We start from the raw sequence: 21,092 nt of genomic DNA, 5'->3' as shown, positions 1-21,092 counted from the left end.
TGAATTTCACTCTTTTTTCATGTTGTTGTTCTCAACACTACTAGATATATGAATAACAAGATTGTATGAAATATAAATATATGATGAAAATTTACACTCAGTAGAAAAAACAATAAATTATCGATGTAATAACAATAAATTATCAATGTAATAACAAGAAATTGTCAATGTAATAACAAGAAATTTACAACATAATTAAATAACCAAAGTTATCAATCAATTAGCAATATCTATGAACTCTTTATCCCATCTGTTTTAACTGTTATACAGATTTCCATGACATATTTGTTAATCTTTTTGTTGTTGCAGTTCTTCAATATTTTTTTCTTATGCAAAAAAAAACCATTCAAACCTTGTATAGGGATTGCATACAGATTGAAAATGTCATCCGCTATTTAAAGACAGTTTAACAGTATTTTGAATGTACTAAACTAAAGCTGAATTTTACTAATCTTGTGCTTTTTGTCACAACAGTCTTGGGTATATAACAAAGAAGAGTGTATGAAATATAAATATATTCTCGAAATTCAAACATAACACAAACGACAATAAATTATGTATGTAAAACAAGAATTAACAATATATAAATAAGTTAATAATCTATAGGCAATTCATATGTACTTTTAATTTTGCAGTAATTTAATTTGTTTTTATGTTATCTTATAACAATATTCTTATTGTCATTATACCATTATTAGAGATTAAAAAAAAAACTTCTCACCGTCTGAAATAAAGTTTGATAAAAACGATATTTTGTGGCTAACTTTACATTTTTGCATTTAGCTAATTTAAAAAAAATTAAATCTTTTAATTGTTTAATTTATCATCAAGCCCTTTGTTTAACAGATATTTATCGCCTTAAATAAATAAGATTAAGGGTAATATTTTTTAAAACGATCATGTTTTGTTTCCTATAACTAATGTAATGAACGGTAAGGCCATCATTAGCGATTTTTGAAAAAGAAATGGGAAAACTAATAACATTATAAGCTCTGTTTTAAAGAATGTATTTTGATCAGACTGGCGTAATGGGTAACCGTTCCTAGATGTCAACATACTGAGGACCCTGTAGTCTTGATTCAAGGTCGTCATCAGATAACGCTGTAGGCTTAAATGGTACACTTTTCCATTTTTTGTAGTAGCTGTTTTTGCCAGTGGTATCTGTTACATAAAAATGCTCAATTTTCAAAACAGGGAATTGAGCTTCACTAAACTTTATAATTTGGCCTAGACCACTACCACAATTTATACATTTAACTTTGCCAGCATTTACACTTATTTGATGATCAATCCGCCTTGAATTACACTTTATAACCGTAACGTTTTTCCTTATTTCATCATTTACCACAGCATGGTGAGCATCTTGTATTTTCTTGATGTCTGTTGACATGCAAATATAATGGTTACACTTCTCACATCTAAGTTCAAGTTCCTTGTTGTCTGAACTACCTTTTTCGGATAAAGCATCCTTGTCTCGTTTCTTTTTCGCCAGTCTCTGGATTTCTTCCAGTTCTTCAACAAACTCCTCTTTTTTATCTTTGATGTCCGATTGGATGTCTTCGATGGCTTCTTTCATTATTTCTTCTCTAATTTCATTAATTTCTTCTTTCTCTGCAGTTTTTCTCTTTTCACTTGCGATAATGATGAATTGACAACCTTCAGCTCTACCCCTTCCTACAATCATATACTAGAAATCAAAAACGGCGTTGTAACACTAAAAGCAAACATGATGTTAGTACCTTGTGAAAAATAAACACTAAATTATCTTAATACGAAACTCCTAGGGTTATAGTCTTTGTTAAAGAATTATGAAGACTGCATTACTTTAATGGGCATAATTAGGGGTACACATAAATTATGCCCAAGAAGTTTACAGATAAACGAAACACACAATGCATTGATAAATAGACGAATGTGCTAAGATTTCTTTTTTTGCTGTTCATCAGAAGATAAAGTAACTAAACATTGATTATACATTGGTGAGGCATGTATAGATGAATTTCTTTATACATTATTTCCTTGATAAAGACAGTGAATATCAAATTCAGTGTTTGCGAGTGCAAAAAAACAACATTAGAAATTATTTTAGCTAAATTCTAAATAGCAAAAAATTCACTACGTCGGTTTAATTATGATTAATCACATACATCAGTGAATAAAATTTTCAATGTTAGTAAAACCCGTACGTAGTTTCAATGACATAAGGCCAAGTTTAACACAGTTTTTTCTATTTATTTTTTTGTCAATACTATACTGTCCGTATATATTACATCTTTTGAGCAAGATATACATCTTTTGAGCCAGATAGAAATAAAGTATTGAAATTATCTATATTATAACTTAGATGGCTCTATACATACCTCTAGATTGTATCATAGCTGTTTCGTTTGTGACATGATCATACCTAATGACCAGGTTACAAGTTGGGATATCAAGGCCTTCCTCAGCTACAGATGTAGCACATACAATCTGACGATTACCATCTTTAAACAACTTCAATATCTCCGTCTGGTCTTTCTTTGTCATACCTTCAAATGAATTTTAATGAAATGTTCACAATGCAAGACTTGAACATGCTGAAGTAACATAATGCCTGTTATTTTTCAAACCTTTGCATGTTGTAAAAATGGATAAGTCAACTGATCTTTTACTCAGAAACATCATTTACATTTTCCTAATTTTTTTTTTAATTTAAACATTTCGAATGAAGATTGTTTTTTTATTACCAATTCATTCCATTCTTTTCATTTCATCGATAGAAAATTAAACCTTTTTGAATGTAACATCCTACAACGTATCTAAAATGCGTATACTACCAAATCTTTTTTGACGTGTATTTGATTTTCGCTTTCGTCGCGGCACCTAAAGAAATGCGAAAAATTAACGATGGGTAAACCATGCATATTGTCGGGTTAAACAAAATGGTATGTAAATTCATTTCACCTTAAAGGTGAAATTTCAGTATTTTTTGTAATCAGTCTTTTGTGTTTCGACAGACAACAAAAGTATGCATCATTAATTAAGATATCTGTTTTCGTAATAATATAATTGACTAATCTTTTCATTGTGCAACACAGCAAGTAGTGTCCAAAAACATTATGGAAATAAGCAACGACCAATTGAGTGTTGTCATAACCAAGACAAAATTGGTATTTAGTTTGTAGTACTCGTATTTATTTGTTATCGGTTCTGTCAGTCAATCAGATTTATGTTGTTTATATCTTTTTTTTTTAACATTCATAAATTCTTTATTGCACTTTTTGCTGTTTTAACAAATTACTTAATGTACAGCATTCCATCAAGTATCCCTGTTACATACAATTATAACTGATATCCAGGGAGAATATACACACGGTGGGTATGGTTGTCCTGCGAGAGAATGTTCTGTGCTGGTGATTCGGTCCTGACGGGTGCTGGTGATCAATGAAAAAATGTAAACAAAGACGAAAATGATGATTTTTGACGTTTTCACTCATAAAAAATTGAAAAAAACAGTTGAGATATTTCAATTTTGTTTCTTATGGGTTCATATGTAAAGCCTTAAAAAGTTGACCCTCTAAACTGTTTCAGTAAGCGTAACACAAAAATGCTCATTTTCAGAAAATCTCGAACTGAAAAAATAAAACAAAAATGCTCATAGAGTCCGCTTTCTATACCGCAATCCACACGACAAAACTATTTTGTGAAAAAACATTGCAATTTATTAAAATTTAGCATTTTTTCAATTTATTCATGTCCTGATACTGTGCTGGTGGGTCCTGTCATTGTGCTGGTGGGTCCTGATACGGTGCTGGTGATTTTGGATAAGAAGTTGCTCATATTTGAAACAAATGTTACAAAATCAATAAAATTGGGCAGATAATTATTGTCAATAGGATATATGACTCCTATTTTAGCTCTTGTGCATCCATTTGGCTGTTTAATTTGTGTTTTCAAATGATCGTTACTTATATTACACAATTACATAAAAGGGCAACCTCTTTCGTCCAATATCAGATAACAATATATACTGTCTGAAATAAAAATAGTTTTATTAAGATATTAAATGCCCCTTACATTGATGCTTCAACAATGATCAAAGCCCATGCTGCATAGACATGTTTGTTAGCGCTCCGCATACCCCTCCCCACTTACTCATCCCCCCCCCCCCCCCCATTTCCTCCTTCATTGTTACAGTGGTGTAGCAACACAACAATTTATCACAAAAATAATAACACAAAGACACACATTATTGAACAACAAATGCTCACAGGTTCTGAAAGCTAGTTCAAAGCCGCATTTTCAACTAATAGATAAAACATGTTCTCATATGCAAAAATCCCAATCGTGTCGATTAAAAAAGTCTCAAATCTTAAGTTCACATTTTAATGTTTGATTAAGCAGAACTTTATTTAAAAGTGTGCAGTGGATCTTGTGCTCACAAAAGTTATTGTCATAATTATGTTTACATAAGACTTACAAAGGAATTAAGAAGGTACCAAGAAATATTTTACAGTTCAATTTAATGATCATGAATGGAAGGAAATGGTACGGAAGTTTACATAGGACAAAAAGAAATTGATAGTATTTTTTGGCGAAAGACTTAAACGCTTCTTTGCATTATATAGTAAAACTCTTCTTTAAAAGCATGCAAAAAATAACTTTGATTGACTTGCTTGCTATGTTTGCTCCAAGGATATTTTCAAACAATAGGTAGGCGGAGTTTCAATACATACTGGGATTTGATTGGACAAATACAAACTGACAGGAATTGAAGTTAATGTTTATTGTCCAAACAAATTCTAGTATATAGTAAACATACTACTTACCTGTCGTTTACAACCATCCAAACAATCATAGCAAGCAATTTAAACAAGGTTTGCTTTGCATGTATTTATAGAAGAGCTGTAAATTCTAAAAAAAAAAAAATCTTGTTGTCGTAGATGGTTAAATCCTCAACAAAATATCATTAACTTTGTTGGAACGAATAAAGGTTTTAAATCAAATTTTCGTGGACTTTTTAGCTTCCACCCTGACGAGGCATGTTAGCTGTTCGTATGCTGTTGCACCTGACGCACCGAAACTTTCACATTTCCATCTTCTTTTCTGAAATATTTTACCCAGCTCATACTTGACAGGATTGTTATTCTAGTAAAAGGTGTAACCAATGAATTGAACACAAGTTAAAAATTCCACAATACTATATAATTCATTTTATGTGTCAATTTGTTCGAAAAAAATCGAAAAGAAGAGAGTTTTTTAATGTCATGGTTATCTGTCGCTATCTAGATATATGCTTAGCATTTATTTCAGATGACATGGACTCCTCACCCAGGTGACCCTGCTGCCTTTCATATCTTTATCCGTATACAATTATTTTAAAATAGATATCCAAAGGCTGCAACTCGTATTTTTGTATTTAAATGATTCGTTGTAACGAGAATATTTGTGGTGAATGGAAACTGTGAGGGTCAAAATCTTAAATTGCTTATAAATGTTGCTGGACCCAGTTTCGTTATCTGATCTGAATTTTCTAAAATGTGCAAGGAAGATAGACATTTTGATTTGTTTTACTCGGTAAGTTTGCCCCTATCGCTTGAACTTTTGCAATATTACAGCCAATTTCAATGAGTGTGTAGACAAAGGGATTACTTTGGTTATCTTGCTTGCTGAACAGAAAAGTCATTGTAAGTTATGTAAACTACCCTACTTTAAGAGTAGACTAGTCCGACAAATGACACATCTTTCTGTCTGTAGGACCAGGCTACTTCGAAAGGAGGGTACTTTACCTTACCTAAAAATGACCTCACGGTTTAGCTAACAAGCTATTTTGGAATTTTGAAATGAAAAAGCTAAGAAATCTTAGTTTTGTTAGTGTGTACTAGGTTTTCGAAAAAAATACCTGATAACCCTTCAGACAAAAAAAAAGATGTTGAAAATATCTTACAGATACAGCAAAAAGTAAAATCACAAAAATACTGAACTCAGAGGAAAATCAATTCGGAAAGTCCATAATCACATGGCAAAATCAAATAACAAAACGCATCAAAAACGAATGGACAAGAACTGTCATATTCCTGACTTGGTACAGGCGTTTTCAAATGTAGAAAATGGTGGATTGAACCTGGTTTTATAGCTAGCTAAACCTCTCACTTGTATGACAGTCGCATCAAATTCCATTATATAGTCACCGATGCGTGAACAAAACAAACAGACATAATAGGTAAAAATGTCAAAAATAGGGGTACAGCAGTCAACATTGTGTTATCATCTTAATCACTATAAAAACAACAAATGTAACGAAGAAGCACAAAAAGGCATACATCAAATTAACATCCTCATTTTGATTATATTATACGATTATATTTGTCTATGTAAAATGCACCCATCAAGGAAGGAGGGTATGGGTACTGGTGTAAAATTGCGCGTTTGAAATTAGCAAGTGATTCTTAATAGCTATAAGATACATTTTTCTTTTAAAATACAACTTTTAAATCTTACGGGAAACTATTCCAAGCTTAAAACTTTCACTGTAACCTCGCTTTAACTTATCCCCCACCCCCCCCCCCCCCCCCACCCCGAAAAAAAACCCAAAACAAGCAAACCCGCAATACTATTGTCTTTCTTATAGTCAGCACTCAATTGTTCACAAACAAATGTGTTTAAAGCTGCTAAAGACATATGATTCAAACGCTCAGTAAGTCCTTTGTTCTATATTTTTGCTCTCCATTTTTATGCAAAACCTTTTACATTTTTATTTTATCGGTTATTGTTGAAGGTCGTACGATGACGTATGGTTGTTAACACATACTTTCTTTGGCTTCTTCCGGAAATTTTTCCATTGACAACAAACATACCACATCATCTGCATTATATAAGTATTGTATAAATTACAACGTATTTTGGTAATCTTGCAAAATGATCGTAATCCCGAAAATCGTTAACATATTTTCTTATCTTAAAAGGGACAAGAAGGGTTCCATCAACAGGCCAATAAATAAAATTACAGTTAATTTAAAAAAAAAAATTAAAAAAAATAGGTGTATTTTTTCTCTCATAATAACAGTAAACAGATTCACAACAATGTCAATTTCAAGAAAGCAGACAACAGTTAATTAGTCAATAACAATGCAGCATCAATGATCTTGAATATATGCTTCTTTTAACTAAAATATAAAGGCACAGAACCAGGACATTGGAGCACAGTACCAGGACCGTTTTTCTTATCACCAGCACAGCGTCAGGACAATTCCGTTTAACGAACTTGTACGACTTTTGCAATATAATATTGTTGTAATATACTTTGCATAGTACTTATGACGCATCAGAGAAAAATTAAGCAACAAAACAGTCGTTTTATTGCCGTTCTGATACAATGTAAACAAACCCACCAGCACAGAATCAGGACCCACCAGCACCTGACAGGACCAAATCACCAGCACAGTACGTTCTCTCGCAGGACAACCATACCCACCGTGATACAGTAAAACTTATCTTATTTTATACATAGCCATTTAATACATTGGCTAATGTTGTTTATATCTTTAACAATTCAAGACGGTAATTTTTCCGCTTGTATTTTCCAATTCAGCAAAAATTATACACAGTGTAAGCTCATTATTTGTCATCAAAATTCGAAAAAAAGTCGACGTGAAAAAAGACGATAAACGGTGTATAAAATTAAATACCTCCCTTGGCTCCAGCGGCCTGTGCTCCAACAAATTTATGAGGTTTTAATCTATCTAATCCATCTGTTTCTCTCATCCAGTTAACCATGGCATCTGCCAGATCTCTTGTTTTTATAAAGACAATAATCCTGGAATCTCTCTTCTCTCTGAGCATTTTGAAAATCACGGTTTTTAGTTCCTTTAATTTTGGATTTTCATAGCTCTTATCACCTATACATGCCACAAACATTGGTTTTGTAACTAAAATAAACCATGCAAACATTCTAGAGTTTAAAAAAATCCAACGTGGGTGTAGAATGATATAAACGTACGAATAGTTCTTTTCACTTTAATTCTTACAAATAATGCAAACACACCTTTAAAATTACATTTTAATTTATTATAGGGTTTTTATCCTTTAAAAAGAGATAACATATAAGACACTTCAAATAACGAAGTTTAGTAGATAAGTAAAAAAAGTTTGCAAAACAGTGATTGGCACTTATTCCCACACAACCTTTCATAGAATTTGTCCAAGTGTAGTTTGTTTAGCTTATATAAAAAAAGTGCGATTTATCTAGAATGAACCCGTCTCAAATTGAAAAAAAACCCAACATATGTACCCCTTATAATCATCAACACACCATGTATAGTTGACCTAGCTAGCTATTGCTTATGATATGTTGCAGAAGAGAACATATCAATGTAAGATCGTTCTTTTTTAAAATTATGTATTGAAAAACCGTACTGTCATAAAGCCTTTTCATGGAGTCATCTATCTCGTTTTTTATAATCCCTTCATTGAGATCATACACCTTATCTTCTAAATAATTTGTGGCATCTTTAACTCGAGCGTCTTCATATATAATCAGTGCCTCGTTGTAGACCTGTCAAAAATAAGTTCAAAGTTTGTAATATTATTTTCCAGTTGCGTTAAAAATATGATAAACCAAACATTAATTTAAATGTTACGTTTGCCTTATATCGATACTTTGAATAACATTTAAAATTTGACAATGAGCGTGTGCTGAAAGCATAACGTTATACGACAAATAAGATTTTATTATTTTTATGTAGCAACATTCAAACAGCGTTTTGTATGTAATATATATCGTCTAGTTGGTACGATATTCCAGAATTTCTGTGTCGCATATAAACACGGAAATTTTGCAATTGTATCAGCTACAATCCCGTCCTCTTGTCCTCCAATGTAATACCGAATTAGCTTGATCCCTGAATTTTTCTTAACATAAGCAATATCACGTGTGCATCTTAAAGAACAGGAACTGCTTACATACAACGCACCTGGTATATATCACGTACGTATATATTGTGTTGTGTTCGTGTTGAGTAGTCTTTATTTTTCATGTATTGTTTTGTGGAGTGCTGTTTGTCTTTTTATCACTGTGAGTTTTCGGTTTCCCTTTGATTTCTGAATTAAAAACCTCCCTTTGATATCTTCCTCCTCTTTAATTTCATTTGCATGCTTTGTTGTACATGTAGATGACAGCAACACCACCAGTTAGCCTTTTGATAGGTAAATATTATTAAACAATACTCATGAAGCCTATTATTATCCAACATATTTGATATCAAATATAAAAACGCACACACATTTAAATAACTTCTCCAAGTTGTTATATAACGTCTAGCCTCTTCTTTTATTTGAGCCGTTTCTCTTCTAAGTCTACTGATCCACTGTGTGTAAGCGTCTGATCCCTTCTCAGTAGGTGCTTTAAGAATGCTATCCTTTCCGTCAAACATCTTAGCATCTGCAGTAAAAACGTACATTGTTTGAACTGGCTTATTGCCAATATTTTTGAAATTTTATATTTAAATCACCGGGTCGCGCTTCCTCATCAGGTCAATATTTACCATGGTTACCATAACGATTTCGTGGATCGGTGTGTATTGTGTCTGAACACAATACCAACATTTTCGGGATCTTAGATATTTACTGTGAACTGATCTGTAAATTTCCCTATTGTGACAAACAGAGAAAAGAAACGCATTTATTTTTCTAGATATCCAGTGTTGTTCCCTTTTTTAATTGATGTGATTACCTCGTGTTTTAATGTTGCCTTTTATATTCATAATGTACTAATGAAATATAAAAGTATATCAGTAAAATATGAAATGAACTACGCGTATACTCACGTGGAGTTGTAAAGATGTGTTTTTCTGTGCTTTCCATTAATTTTACAAGAGTTTTTCCAAAATGATCTTTCTGTCTTGCAGGTGCCACAATAATACCTAAAAAATAAGAAAAAGAGAGGGTGTGTATGCATGCAAACATCCTACGTCTCTACAGTAAACATAATAACTAAAGCATAACTATGAAAGTAAACCGTCGTCCTATAGGGTCTTCACCTGCCTAAATAAATATAAAATACAAGATTGACGTATTTTAATATAAAAAAAAAATATGGATCATGACAAAAGAAAACAGTGATATTACAGAAAAATCAGAACGTTTAACATTCATTCTCATATTCGATTACAAAGTCAACCAGTAGTAGAAAATAAAAGAGCTTCATTCGGGGACGGCATTTTGGATTTTACCATTCGATTATGTGATGTCCCTATAGGTAATCTGGTACATTATTAAGTAGTTTCGATTCTATAAATAACTTTTTTTTTTTTTATAAAAAATAAATTGGGAATGTGTCCATGTGACACAGATGATGCCCCCTCTTGTATATCATAAAATCATCATACATACCAGGATAAAATTTTGTATATATAAAGTTAAATAAACTGAAGAACATAAAAGTGACGCTACCCAAATCTGTACTTGATCTGAGTTTTATGGTAATAATTGTTGTGTGCAAGTTTCATAACATTTGTTTGAGGCAAACTAAAGTTAGAGAACGGAAACGAAATTTCAGCAATTGTTCCATTTGTAAATACCACCAAATTTCGATCTTGATCTGTATTTTGTGATAATAAGCATTGTGTATAAGTTTCATAACATTTGGTTGAGGCTTACTTAAATAAGAGAACAAAAACGAACAATTCGACAATTTGTCCATTTGTTAAGGGGCATCATAACTCAAGAACGTTAAAGTAACACCAGCATAATTCAAACTTGATCTGTATTTTTTGTTAATAAGCATTGTATATAAGTTTTATAACATTTGGTTGAGGCAAAGTAAAATTATATAGCTCTTCAACGGTTTCGGTACTTATACATCCTCGGATTTCAAATGTTTGGCTTTGAGCGTTCCTGATGAAGGTAAATCCAGAAAAGCGCTTCGAACGCATTGAAATTATTAAAAGTATTGTTTTCAATTTTATTTATATATAATTAGAGAGATGGAAATGAAATAATCAGCAATTTTCCTTTTGTAAAGGGACATAACTTTAGATCGGTTTAAGTGTCACCACCAAAATTCAAACTTGATCTGTATTCTGTGGTAATAAGCATTATGTATAAGTTTCTGTACATTTGGTTGAGGCGAACTAAACAAATTTAGGACGTACGGACGTATGAACGGACTGACGTACAGACAGACAATGGTCAAAATTAATGCCCCCTCCGTTATAACAGGGACAGAAAAATATCAACAAAAATACCGAATAAGAGGTTAAAGTTGGAAGTTCATAAAACCTGACAAAATCAAACAACAGACTTTATCAACCAGAACGAACGGAAAAAAATGGTCAAGTTAAAATAATCTTCTATTAGCAAAATGTTTATCTAGTTTTCTTTATTGTTGCAACTGTGAACCAGTTTTTATCTATTATACGATATTAAGAAATAATACAATTAACTTAATTTACTTATCATTTTGCATAAAATTTTACATACAGCTCAAACGTATCTTCGACTTTGTACATCACTAGCTTTCAATTGTTTGGTATCATGATATGAGCGTGCTTCATGAAAGTGAACCAAGAAAGGCGCGTCCAACCAACCCGTGAACCAACTTTATTAAGGTTTTTTTTTCAAATATAATATCAGCCAAGTTTTGTCAAAAGTTTAAATATTTGTCATTTTTCTGTGAGGCATAGTTTTCTCTTTCTTCCAAAATACAGGCCTCACGGTCAAAAACACTTTCGAGCATGATATTTGTACTCAGACTCAAAAATCAACCAATCACATTGCTGGATTTCATGTTTATAGCAAGATTTTTGTGCTCAGAGCACTGAGCAAAGTTTAATGCCTTCAAGGCCAGGCCTTCTGGGAATGGTGCAATGCAAATTTGGTAAGTTATATATAGAAGAAGGGCGAAAGACACTAGAAGGACAGTCAAACTCATTAATAGAAATTAAACTGACAACACCATGGCTAAAAAAAAGTAAGATAAACAGTCAAATAATAGTACACAAGACTCAACATAGAAAACTAAAGAATAAGCAACGCAAACCCTACCAAAAACTGGGGGTGATGTTAGATACCCGGATGTTGCTCCTGTATTACAAACCCGGCAAATAGTCTAGAATATCACTCAAATTTCCGAATGTTACAAAATGAAAATTAAAGTGATAAACACACAAACCTTTGTCCGGTACTACAACGTGTTCTGATAGTTCCAATCTGTTTTTCTTTACTGTAACCAATTCTACTGCGTCTAAATTTGACATTGTGGCTTTAATATGATTTTTTGCGCCGGGAATTTTATTTGATTTCCCAACACCTACAGATGCAGTCAAACCAATCACCTGAGAAATTTAAAAAAAAAATCAAAGTAAAATTTCACATTTACCATAAAATAATAACCAGTCAACTTAAACACATTTAAAGAATTTAGATATTTTCAGCTATACAAAATGCTTATGAATAGCTACCAACAAACGTTTTCAGATGTTCAAATTTTTACAGATTAATTAAGAAGACAAATGATACATAGATAAATTTGAGAATAACCTTGGGTAGTCTTTCTCGTTGAAAATTGTGGTCAAATTTTCTGTCCATGTAGTAATGCATAACTCTGGCATACGAATGTTTATCCTTGGCATGATGGCATTCGTCAAACACTAGCAAAGTAAAATCTTCAATCTTTATATCGCCGGACTTCAGAGAGTTGTCAAGTAATGCCGATGTTATCACTAAAATATCTCTCCTGTATAAAAAAAAAATAATTAGAGTTTTATTCTTTTTCATAAATACTGCAGCTGATAGCATTGCTTTTGATGAATCATTAGACAGAGAAGCAAGACAATTGTTTAATATACTTAACAATTAACAGAGGACAAGATTTCAAAGGAACCTTCATCTTACCACTGAATTTGCAGATATACCGAAACTCTTCAACACTTTTAAAATTATGTAGGTTTTGCTTGCAACTAATACCCTACTGATCCATAGAAGATAAGTTAAATCAATAGGGGGAGGTCAAATATTGAAACCCCTATAGATGTTTCTAACCCTCTATGGATCCGTATTTCTTTTTAACATTTACGTATCAAAAACATTCTCTATAAATGTATGCTAACTTTGGCAAAGCCATGACATCAAATATCCAAGAAAATGAAAGTTTTCCTCAATCCACGAAATTCAATGAATCCACCGTATGTTAGTTTTGAAGCCTGAAATAGTTTATTTTAACTTTACCATTATAATACTCTCAATTTCAAAGAACATTCTTAGAGAAGGTTTGACAATTATGAATGTTCAAATTGCACCTTTTTAACCATGATGATAACGGTTTTGGAAGTTTTTCCTCTCTGTGTATTTCTCCGGTGACAAGTTTTACTCTAAGTGGCTGGAGATATTCTTTGCATCTTTCTGCCTGCTGTTCGGCTAGAGCTTGTTGTTCCACCAAGACTGCAACTTTAACAATTAAGCCTTTACGAGACATCTTAGAGTTATGATCCTGAAATTATAAAACAAATGTTGTACATCATATTTACACAAAACAATAAAGATTTGAATATGTCAAATGGTAACTGAAGGGTTTTGTAAAGGCTTTAATGTTTCACAACATGTTTCATCCCTGTTTCATGTTTCTTCCTATTAAAGAAGAAACAATGCTAATATAATTTAAACTTTTACTACCAATCAGTATTTTACTTGGTATATTGAGATCGACTTTAAACTACCTTTGTATTGATATTTATAGGTTGACTGATTAGTTCATGATGGTTTAACGTCCATTAAAGCTTCGTGGCATATATAGGACAATGCCATATTTTGAAAAAATAATAATTGCATGCTTTCTGCTATATGACATTGTTACAAGCAAATTCTGAAGGTATACGTTCTTAAATATGCTTTCTCCCAACGTCAAAATTCTTACACAAACGTCATCCTGGTCGGAAAATGAATTATTGTTACTTCCAGCCTTCCAACATTTGCTCTTCATTATAACATGTTGCGTAATTGGCGAAAAAAAACCACCAGCAAATTCAAATAATTATTACGCTCTATTTCGTTTGACCAAGCTTTGAGTTGAATCCACGAACACCTTCACGTGTGGCGAGCACAAGATCATTTTTGTACATTTTTTCCTACAATTTGTTTTCTTCTATGTTTTACCTTGTTGAAAGGTTTGTTGTCTGATTGGCAGTGAATACCTGTTCAAGACAGAGACAGAAAAGGGCATAGAACGATGTCATTGAGTAATTAGTGCAAAAATGCAACAAAACAAAAACATCAAAATTGAAACAGTTTTCCTTCTGGTCTTATGTCAACATTGGTCAATGGTATGTATGCAGCCGCATGTCGCCTTATATTTTATCCCATCTTCGCCGCTTACTTTAAACTTATTCAAATCAATACCATCGTTTGTTAAAGATTGCTTCCCCTCTAACCCAGCAAAATTTTGATGTGAATCAGCTTGTGTTTGTTTAAGTATGGATTAAAAGATGTGTGTTAGTCCGGTATGCTCACAATTCTTTTGCAAAACGAATACGGAACAAATTAATTAGCAAAAGACCAAAATATAACAAATTTTCTGAGCATGGCAATACATGTTAAGACTTATAAATGTTACAATCTTTCATAACTATGTATAAGCTCCTTTTTGCGTCTTCAACTCCAAATTGATATCGGAGAAAAAGATCAAAATGCGTATTTGAGTAGAAGACATATAAATGGACATCTTTTGTGTCTATCACACTTTACTTACAACCATACCTGTATGATATCCATAATAACATGAGTTTTTCCACATCCTGTTGGTGCAACGATCAGACAGTTCTTTCCGTCCTTAGCAGGTTCTGCAAGTTCTTTCTGGTATTTTCTTAGGCTTAAAACCTTTTTCGGTATTGTTTCATCATCGGAATCGGAATCGCTTTCCACTTCATCATAAGCTACAAGATAAATACATAGGACATCGTATACTGTGGATTCCAATTTATACATTAGAAAATGCCTGTACCAAGTCAGGAACATGACAGTTGTTATCCATTCGTTTGATGTGTTTCAGCTGTTGATTTGTCAATTTGATTAGGGACTTTCCGTTTTGAATTTTCATCGGGGTTGGGTATTGTTTTGATTTTACTTTTTATCATATATTTTCGTAGATAACATTTTTTTGGTGGAAAAAGGAAGTATTATATGTTCGTGGTTTTACCAAGATATGGGTTCGATATGTATACAAGCTTATGGTAAATTTTTAAGTCATTACTTTTTTTAATTCGTGGTTCAAACTTCAAACAAAAAGCATGCAAATTGGAATCCAACGAATAATGATAAACCCACAGTATTCAAAACAAGCTGTTGACGTCCTAGATATTTATTTACTAATATTGTATCATGTTTTACTATTTTTTCGCGTAATTTAAATAAATGCCCCCGGGTACTTTTTTCTTGGTGGTCAACAGAACAGTGTTATAAATGGAAATACGATTCATTGAAGTAGCCCCAGTAGTTACTAAAGTAAGTCACAATGTATACTGCTTTACAATAGTGAGTAGAAGAGATCTTTTTCAAGGTTGGCCTGAATTATTATTGTGTTACAACATGGCTTTCAACCAATTCAGTATATAAAAAATATATAAAAATTCCATTCATGATAAATGTAAAATATTTGACCTTATAACCGACACCTGATTTGTGTACAAATGATGATTACCCCAATCTTATTTCCCATTGGAAGTATGGCGTTTACATATCATACGTAATAGGTTACGCTCGTGCATCTTCACACTATGACCGCTTATTTAAAAGGGTATGCTTCTTCAACGTAGTTATAAGGTAGAACGACTTAGTCTAGACTGCATAAGCTTTAATATCACCTCATCACAAAATGGTTAACTGATGTGATGATTTGCCGTCTCAGCTAACTAACGACATATTTTTGCTATCTTAATTAGATCTTTAGACACAAGAGAAGTTGTATTATCTGTCATTTTCCACGACTAATATTTTGACTCAGAATGGTTATGGGTTGAAATATATCAATATACAATCTTATTATCTTACAAAAAGTATTTTATAGACAAAGCGGTTGTCTTGTACACAAAATTGTAATCATGCTATATATGATGAGTCTATTTACACCTCCTGAGTCGATGCCATTGCTGGGGGCGGATTTCCTCCCCGAGGGTATCACCAGCTTAATAATTTGCATTGAAATACATTATTATACATATATTCATAAGAATGAATTGTTTACAAAATTTTTAATGTTTCGAGAAAAACAATACGGAAATTCCACCCAAGGAATAGATTACAATAGCTATATTTGGCAAAATCTTTCGCAGTTTGAGGTCCTCAGTGTTCTTCAACTTGGTGCTTTATTTTGCCTGATGTTTTTCATTCAAGCGTCACTGATTTGTCTTTTGTAGACGAAACGCGCGTCTAGAAAACATAACTGTGATCTTTAGATTTGTTGATGAGTTTATAACAAATGGATTATTTTATAGCCAAATATCGATCAATCGATTTGTTGTGGACAACATTTTGTTTTTTAACCTTTAATTATGTTAATAATGCACTCGAAGAACAAAAAGTCAATATACATTGCATATGTACATCACAATTCCTCCCATTCACCCTTCCCCCAAAAAAACAAAATAATTTACGCACGCATTTGAAGTATGTTGTGTTGTATTTCTTCTGGAGTTTCACTAACTGCAATAGCTAGGTCCCTATTAATTTGTTCAAATAATATTGAGTTTGGTTCTCTTTCCCCAAGATCTGAGGACAAAGACATATCTTTATCAACCACTTGCGGCTTGGCTGATTCAGTAGAAAACACATTTTTTTCAGACGTTTCATCACGTGACCGAAGATTATTTTCGTCAAATGACATCAAGCTGGACATAATAGAATCTTGGAGCTCATCCATTGAATCTTCATGTTTCTCTTTTGGGCAACTCAAATTGTTTGTTGATTTTCTATAATTTTCTGAAACTAGATTACATTTTAACAAATTATTCCAGTATGATATATATGACAATTGTAATGAAATATAGATTCAACAACTGCAAAAAGTGATATTCCTCCACTCGAAACAGTTAAATTTTAATATTTAAAGCGCGAGGCTTGCCGAGCTTTTTAAATAATTAAAATTTAACTGTTGAGAGTGGAGAAATATCGTAATACACGAGTTATAGTGATGGAATCTGTTTCTCTAATTATTTTTATCCTTCCTTTCGAAAAATTAAAAGAAAATTGTGTACTTTTTATGTGACGTCATCATGCCTTTTTAATGACGCCACAAGAGGGAAATTCGAAAAAAAACCAAGAAAATTTAACGTCACAATTAAATTTCGACGAATCATTTGCCGAGAACAGATTTTTCACTAGTGAGGAGAAACATTTTTCTCACACCGATCAAAAAATGTGAAAATAGCACAAACATTAGAGAATAGAATCATTTTTATCAAAAAAATAAGTGAAAGATACCAAGGAGACATTTAAAACTCACAAGTCAAGCAAAAACTGCGAGAAAAAGTCCACAAAGTTAAACATATAAAATAAATGCAGAGGTCTGAAAGGGCAAGTAGTTCTAGCTAAAAAAAAAACGCAGCAAAGACTGTTCACACACATATCAGAATATTAAAAAATAATTACTCCTTAAATATATTACCAAGGATAAGTCCTTGCTTTTCACAGTTTTTATATGAAGCTTTTATGTTCCCTGTATAACCAGGTGCTCCGCAGGGCGCAGCTTTATACGACCGCAGAGGTCGAACCCTGAACAGTTGGGGCAAGTATGGACAAAACATTCAAGCGTGATACAGCTCTGAATTTGGATTGTGATCAAATTTTTGACATAACATGGGTTTTTTTTTTACACAAAACAAATGTCAAGATTTTACAAATCAATTAAAGATTTCTTCTTCAAACTTATTTAAATCTAAAATTAAATAGTTGACACAGCATAGGTTTCTAACACAAAATGAATGTGGTCTAATGAACTTAAAAATTTGTTTTTGCCTTTGAGCAATTCACTATGCTGTTGAATATTAATCCTCTCAAAAAAATGTTTGAAGAAATTTTCTTTTTATTTATGAAATCTGAAATGAGAAAAATTTAACCCCCCCCCCCCCCCACCCCACCCCCCAACACACACACATTTTTTTTTCACATCCCCGTTTCCCTTTTTCCAAAACTGATATCAATTCAAATTTCTATTGGAGTTTGCAACAATAACTACTCTTTTAAATACATCATAAAATATTAAAATGTAAAATAAAATGCTTGTTATCACTGAATGCTAAAGATTGATTGGTAGTAAAAGTGAATATACATTGTTTATTGTATAAAACAATAAAAAAAACTTCATCAGCAACATTTCAATGAAGTTATTTACATAAAGTCATTGGCAAATAAAAATAGAAAATGACATCATAGTCATGTCTGGCAAATGTCCAACATACATTATCTAAAAACATTTTAGATAAGATAAGGAAAAAAAGCTTCATCACCAACATTTTATATTGGCAAATTTCCAATGAAGTTATTTACATAAAGTTATTGGCAAATAAAAATAGAAAATGACATCATAGTCATGTCTGGCAAATTTCCAACATATATTATCAGCTTCTATTCTATACAAAGAAAGATAACTCCAATTGAAAATAAATTGCTATTGCACAATATTGTGCAATTAGATATTTCTTGCTATTGTGCAATACTGTGCAATTGAAAATTTCTTGCTATTGCACAACACTTGATATGGAATCCTGATTTGGACCAACTTGAAAACTGGGCCCATAATCAAAAATCAAAGTACATGTTTAGATAAAGCATATCAAATAATCCCAAGAATTTAATTTTTGTTAAAATCAAACTTAGTTTAATTTTGGACCCTTTGGACCTTAATGTAGACCAGTTTGAAAACTGGACCAAAAATTAAGAATCTACATACACAGTTAGATTTGGCATATCAAAGAACCCATTTATTCAATTTTTGATGAAATCAAACAAAGTTTAATTTTGGACCCCCATTTGGACCAACTTGAAAACTAGGCCAATAATTAAAAATCTAAGTACATTTTAAAATTCAGCATATCAAAGAACCCCAAGGATTCAATTTTTGTTAAAATCAAACTAAGTTTAAATTTGGACCCTTTTGGACCTTAATGTAGACCAATTTGAAAACGGGACCAAAATTTAAGAATCTACATACATAGTTAGATTCGGCATATGAAAGAACCACAATTATTCAATTTTTGATGAAATCACACAAAGTTCAATTTTGGACCCTTTGGGCCCCTTATTCCTAAACTGTTGGGACCAAAACTCCCAAAATCAAACCCAACCTTCCTTTTATGGTCATAAACCTTGTGTTTAAATTTCATAGATTTCTATTTACTTATACTAAAGTTATGGTGCAAAAACCAAGAATAATGCTTATTTGGGCCCTTTTTTGGCCCCTAATTCATAAACTGTTGTGACCTCAACTCCAAAAATCAATCCCAACCTTCCTTTTGTAGTCATAAACCTTATGTTTAAATTTCATTGATTTCTATTTACTTATACTAAAGTTATTGTGCGAAAACCAAGAATAATGCTTATTTGGGCCCTTTTTTTGGCCCTTAATTCCTAAACTGTTGGTACCAAAACTCCCAAAATCAATCCATACCTTCCTTTTGTAGTCATAAACCTTGTGTCAAAATTTCATAGATTTCTATTCACTTAAACTAAAGTTATAGTGCGAAAACCAAGAAAATGCTTATTTGGGCCCTTTTTTACCCCTAATTCCTAATATATTGGGACCAAAACTCCCAAAATCAATCCCAACCTTCCTTTTGTGGTCATAAACCTTGTGTTAAAATTTCATTGATTTCTATTCACTTTTACTAAAGTTAGAGTGCGAGAACTAAAAGTATTCGGACGACAATGACGACGACGACGCCAACGTGATAGCAATATACGACCAAAAAATTAAAATTTTTGCGGTCGTATAAAAAATAACGTCTCATTTCGGACTGTTTTTCATTTTGTGATCGTGTATCCTTCGTAAACTCATACATACTTATATCTCTTGTTGCAAAATAGAAAGTACTCTTACTTGTATTGTGGTTTTTTTTCATTCTGAGGTTCAAGTTACCTGATACATAGTTTTCTTTAACGTCAGATTCGTTTGCATTTGTTTCAGTTCCTTTCGATTCAACAACAGTACATTCTGTGATACTAGTCTTAAGCCGTACGTCGGAGGGATTGTGTCCATATGTTTTCTGTATCTCTGAAAGTCAACAGCGTTTAAGTAAACAAAGATATAGCGTTAAAGATAAAATTCGAATATCCCAGGCCATGTGTAAATGTTCAACAAATCTATGGCTTCCATGAATTAATTCGTAACTGCTTTAACTTTAACATGCTCAATTCCTAATTTCTAGCCACTACTCAATTTGCACAGGGTAATGTTTTATTGAATTTTTCACTCATAGCCAGTTTGAATACGTTACTATCAATACTTTTATTCGAACGAAATACGGTCAGATTTAATTCTTAAAAAGAGTATTCCGGGGTGGGATTTATCATTAATAAAATTTGAATGTTAAACCGTTAAAAAAATGTATGAGCAAAAATACTTTATAAAATTGAGAAAGGAAATGGGAAATGTGTCAAAGCGACAACAACCCGACCATAGAGAAAACAACAGCCGAAGGCCACCAATGGGTCTTCAATGTAGAGAGAAACTCCCGCACCCGGAAACGTCCTTCAGCTGGCCCATTAAAAAATATGTATACTACTAGTTCAGTGATAATGAACGTCATACTAAACTCCGAATTATACACAAGAAACTAAAATTAACCAGGTGCTCCGCAGGGCGCAGCTTTATACGACCGCAGAGGTCGATCCTTGAACAGTTGGGGCAGGTATGGACAAAAAATTTAAGCGTGATACAGCTCTGAATTTGGATTGTGATCAAATTTTTGACATTATATGGGTTTTTTACACAAAACAAATGTCAAGATTTTACAAATCAATTAAAGATTTCTTCTTCAAACTTATTTAAATCTAAAATTAAATAGTTGACACAGCATAGGTTTCTGACACAGAATGAATGTGGTCTAATGAACTTAAATTTTTTTTTGCCT

At 32.3% G+C, this 21,092-nt stretch overlaps 1 protein-coding gene across 2 annotated transcripts in view; it reads right to left on the bottom strand.

The window, feature by feature from the left end:
* Positions 1 to 500: 500 nt before the first annotated feature.
* The window catches only part of LOC139519522 (ATP-dependent RNA helicase DHX58-like), a 36,046-nt gene continuing 15,454 nt past the window's right edge, over positions 501 to 21,092 (bottom strand). For both annotated transcript variants that reach the window (XM_071311642.1, XM_071311643.1), the window contains 12 exons: positions 20,099 to 20,233; positions 16,624 to 16,950; positions 14,728 to 14,903; positions 13,275 to 13,465; positions 12,517 to 12,712; positions 12,149 to 12,311; positions 9,804 to 9,899; positions 9,261 to 9,418; positions 8,395 to 8,533; positions 7,668 to 7,907; positions 2,361 to 2,528; positions 501 to 1,674 (listed from right to left, as the gene is read on the bottom strand). In XM_071311642.1, coding sequence (XP_071167743.1) covers positions 1,043 to 1,674; positions 2,361 to 2,528; positions 7,668 to 7,907; positions 8,395 to 8,533; positions 9,261 to 9,418; positions 9,804 to 9,899; positions 12,149 to 12,311; positions 12,517 to 12,712; positions 13,275 to 13,465; positions 14,728 to 14,903; positions 16,624 to 16,950; positions 20,099 to 20,233 — 2,621 coding nt within the window. In that variant the 3' untranslated portion in view covers positions 501 to 1,042. The remainder of the gene's footprint in view (positions 1,675 to 2,360; positions 2,529 to 7,667; positions 7,908 to 8,394; positions 8,534 to 9,260; positions 9,419 to 9,803; positions 9,900 to 12,148; positions 12,312 to 12,516; positions 12,713 to 13,274; positions 13,466 to 14,727; positions 14,904 to 16,623; positions 16,951 to 20,098; positions 20,234 to 21,092) is intronic.

Source organism: Mytilus edulis, chromosome 4 (genome assembly GCF_963676685.1).
Source record: "Mytilus edulis chromosome 4, xbMytEdul2.2, whole genome shotgun sequence".
In the NCBI taxonomy this organism is placed as follows: Eukaryota; Metazoa; Mollusca; class Bivalvia; order Mytilida; family Mytilidae; genus Mytilus; species Mytilus edulis.
The sequence above is the reverse complement of the archived record's forward strand: the minus strand, read 5'-3'. Positions and strand labels throughout refer to the sequence as shown.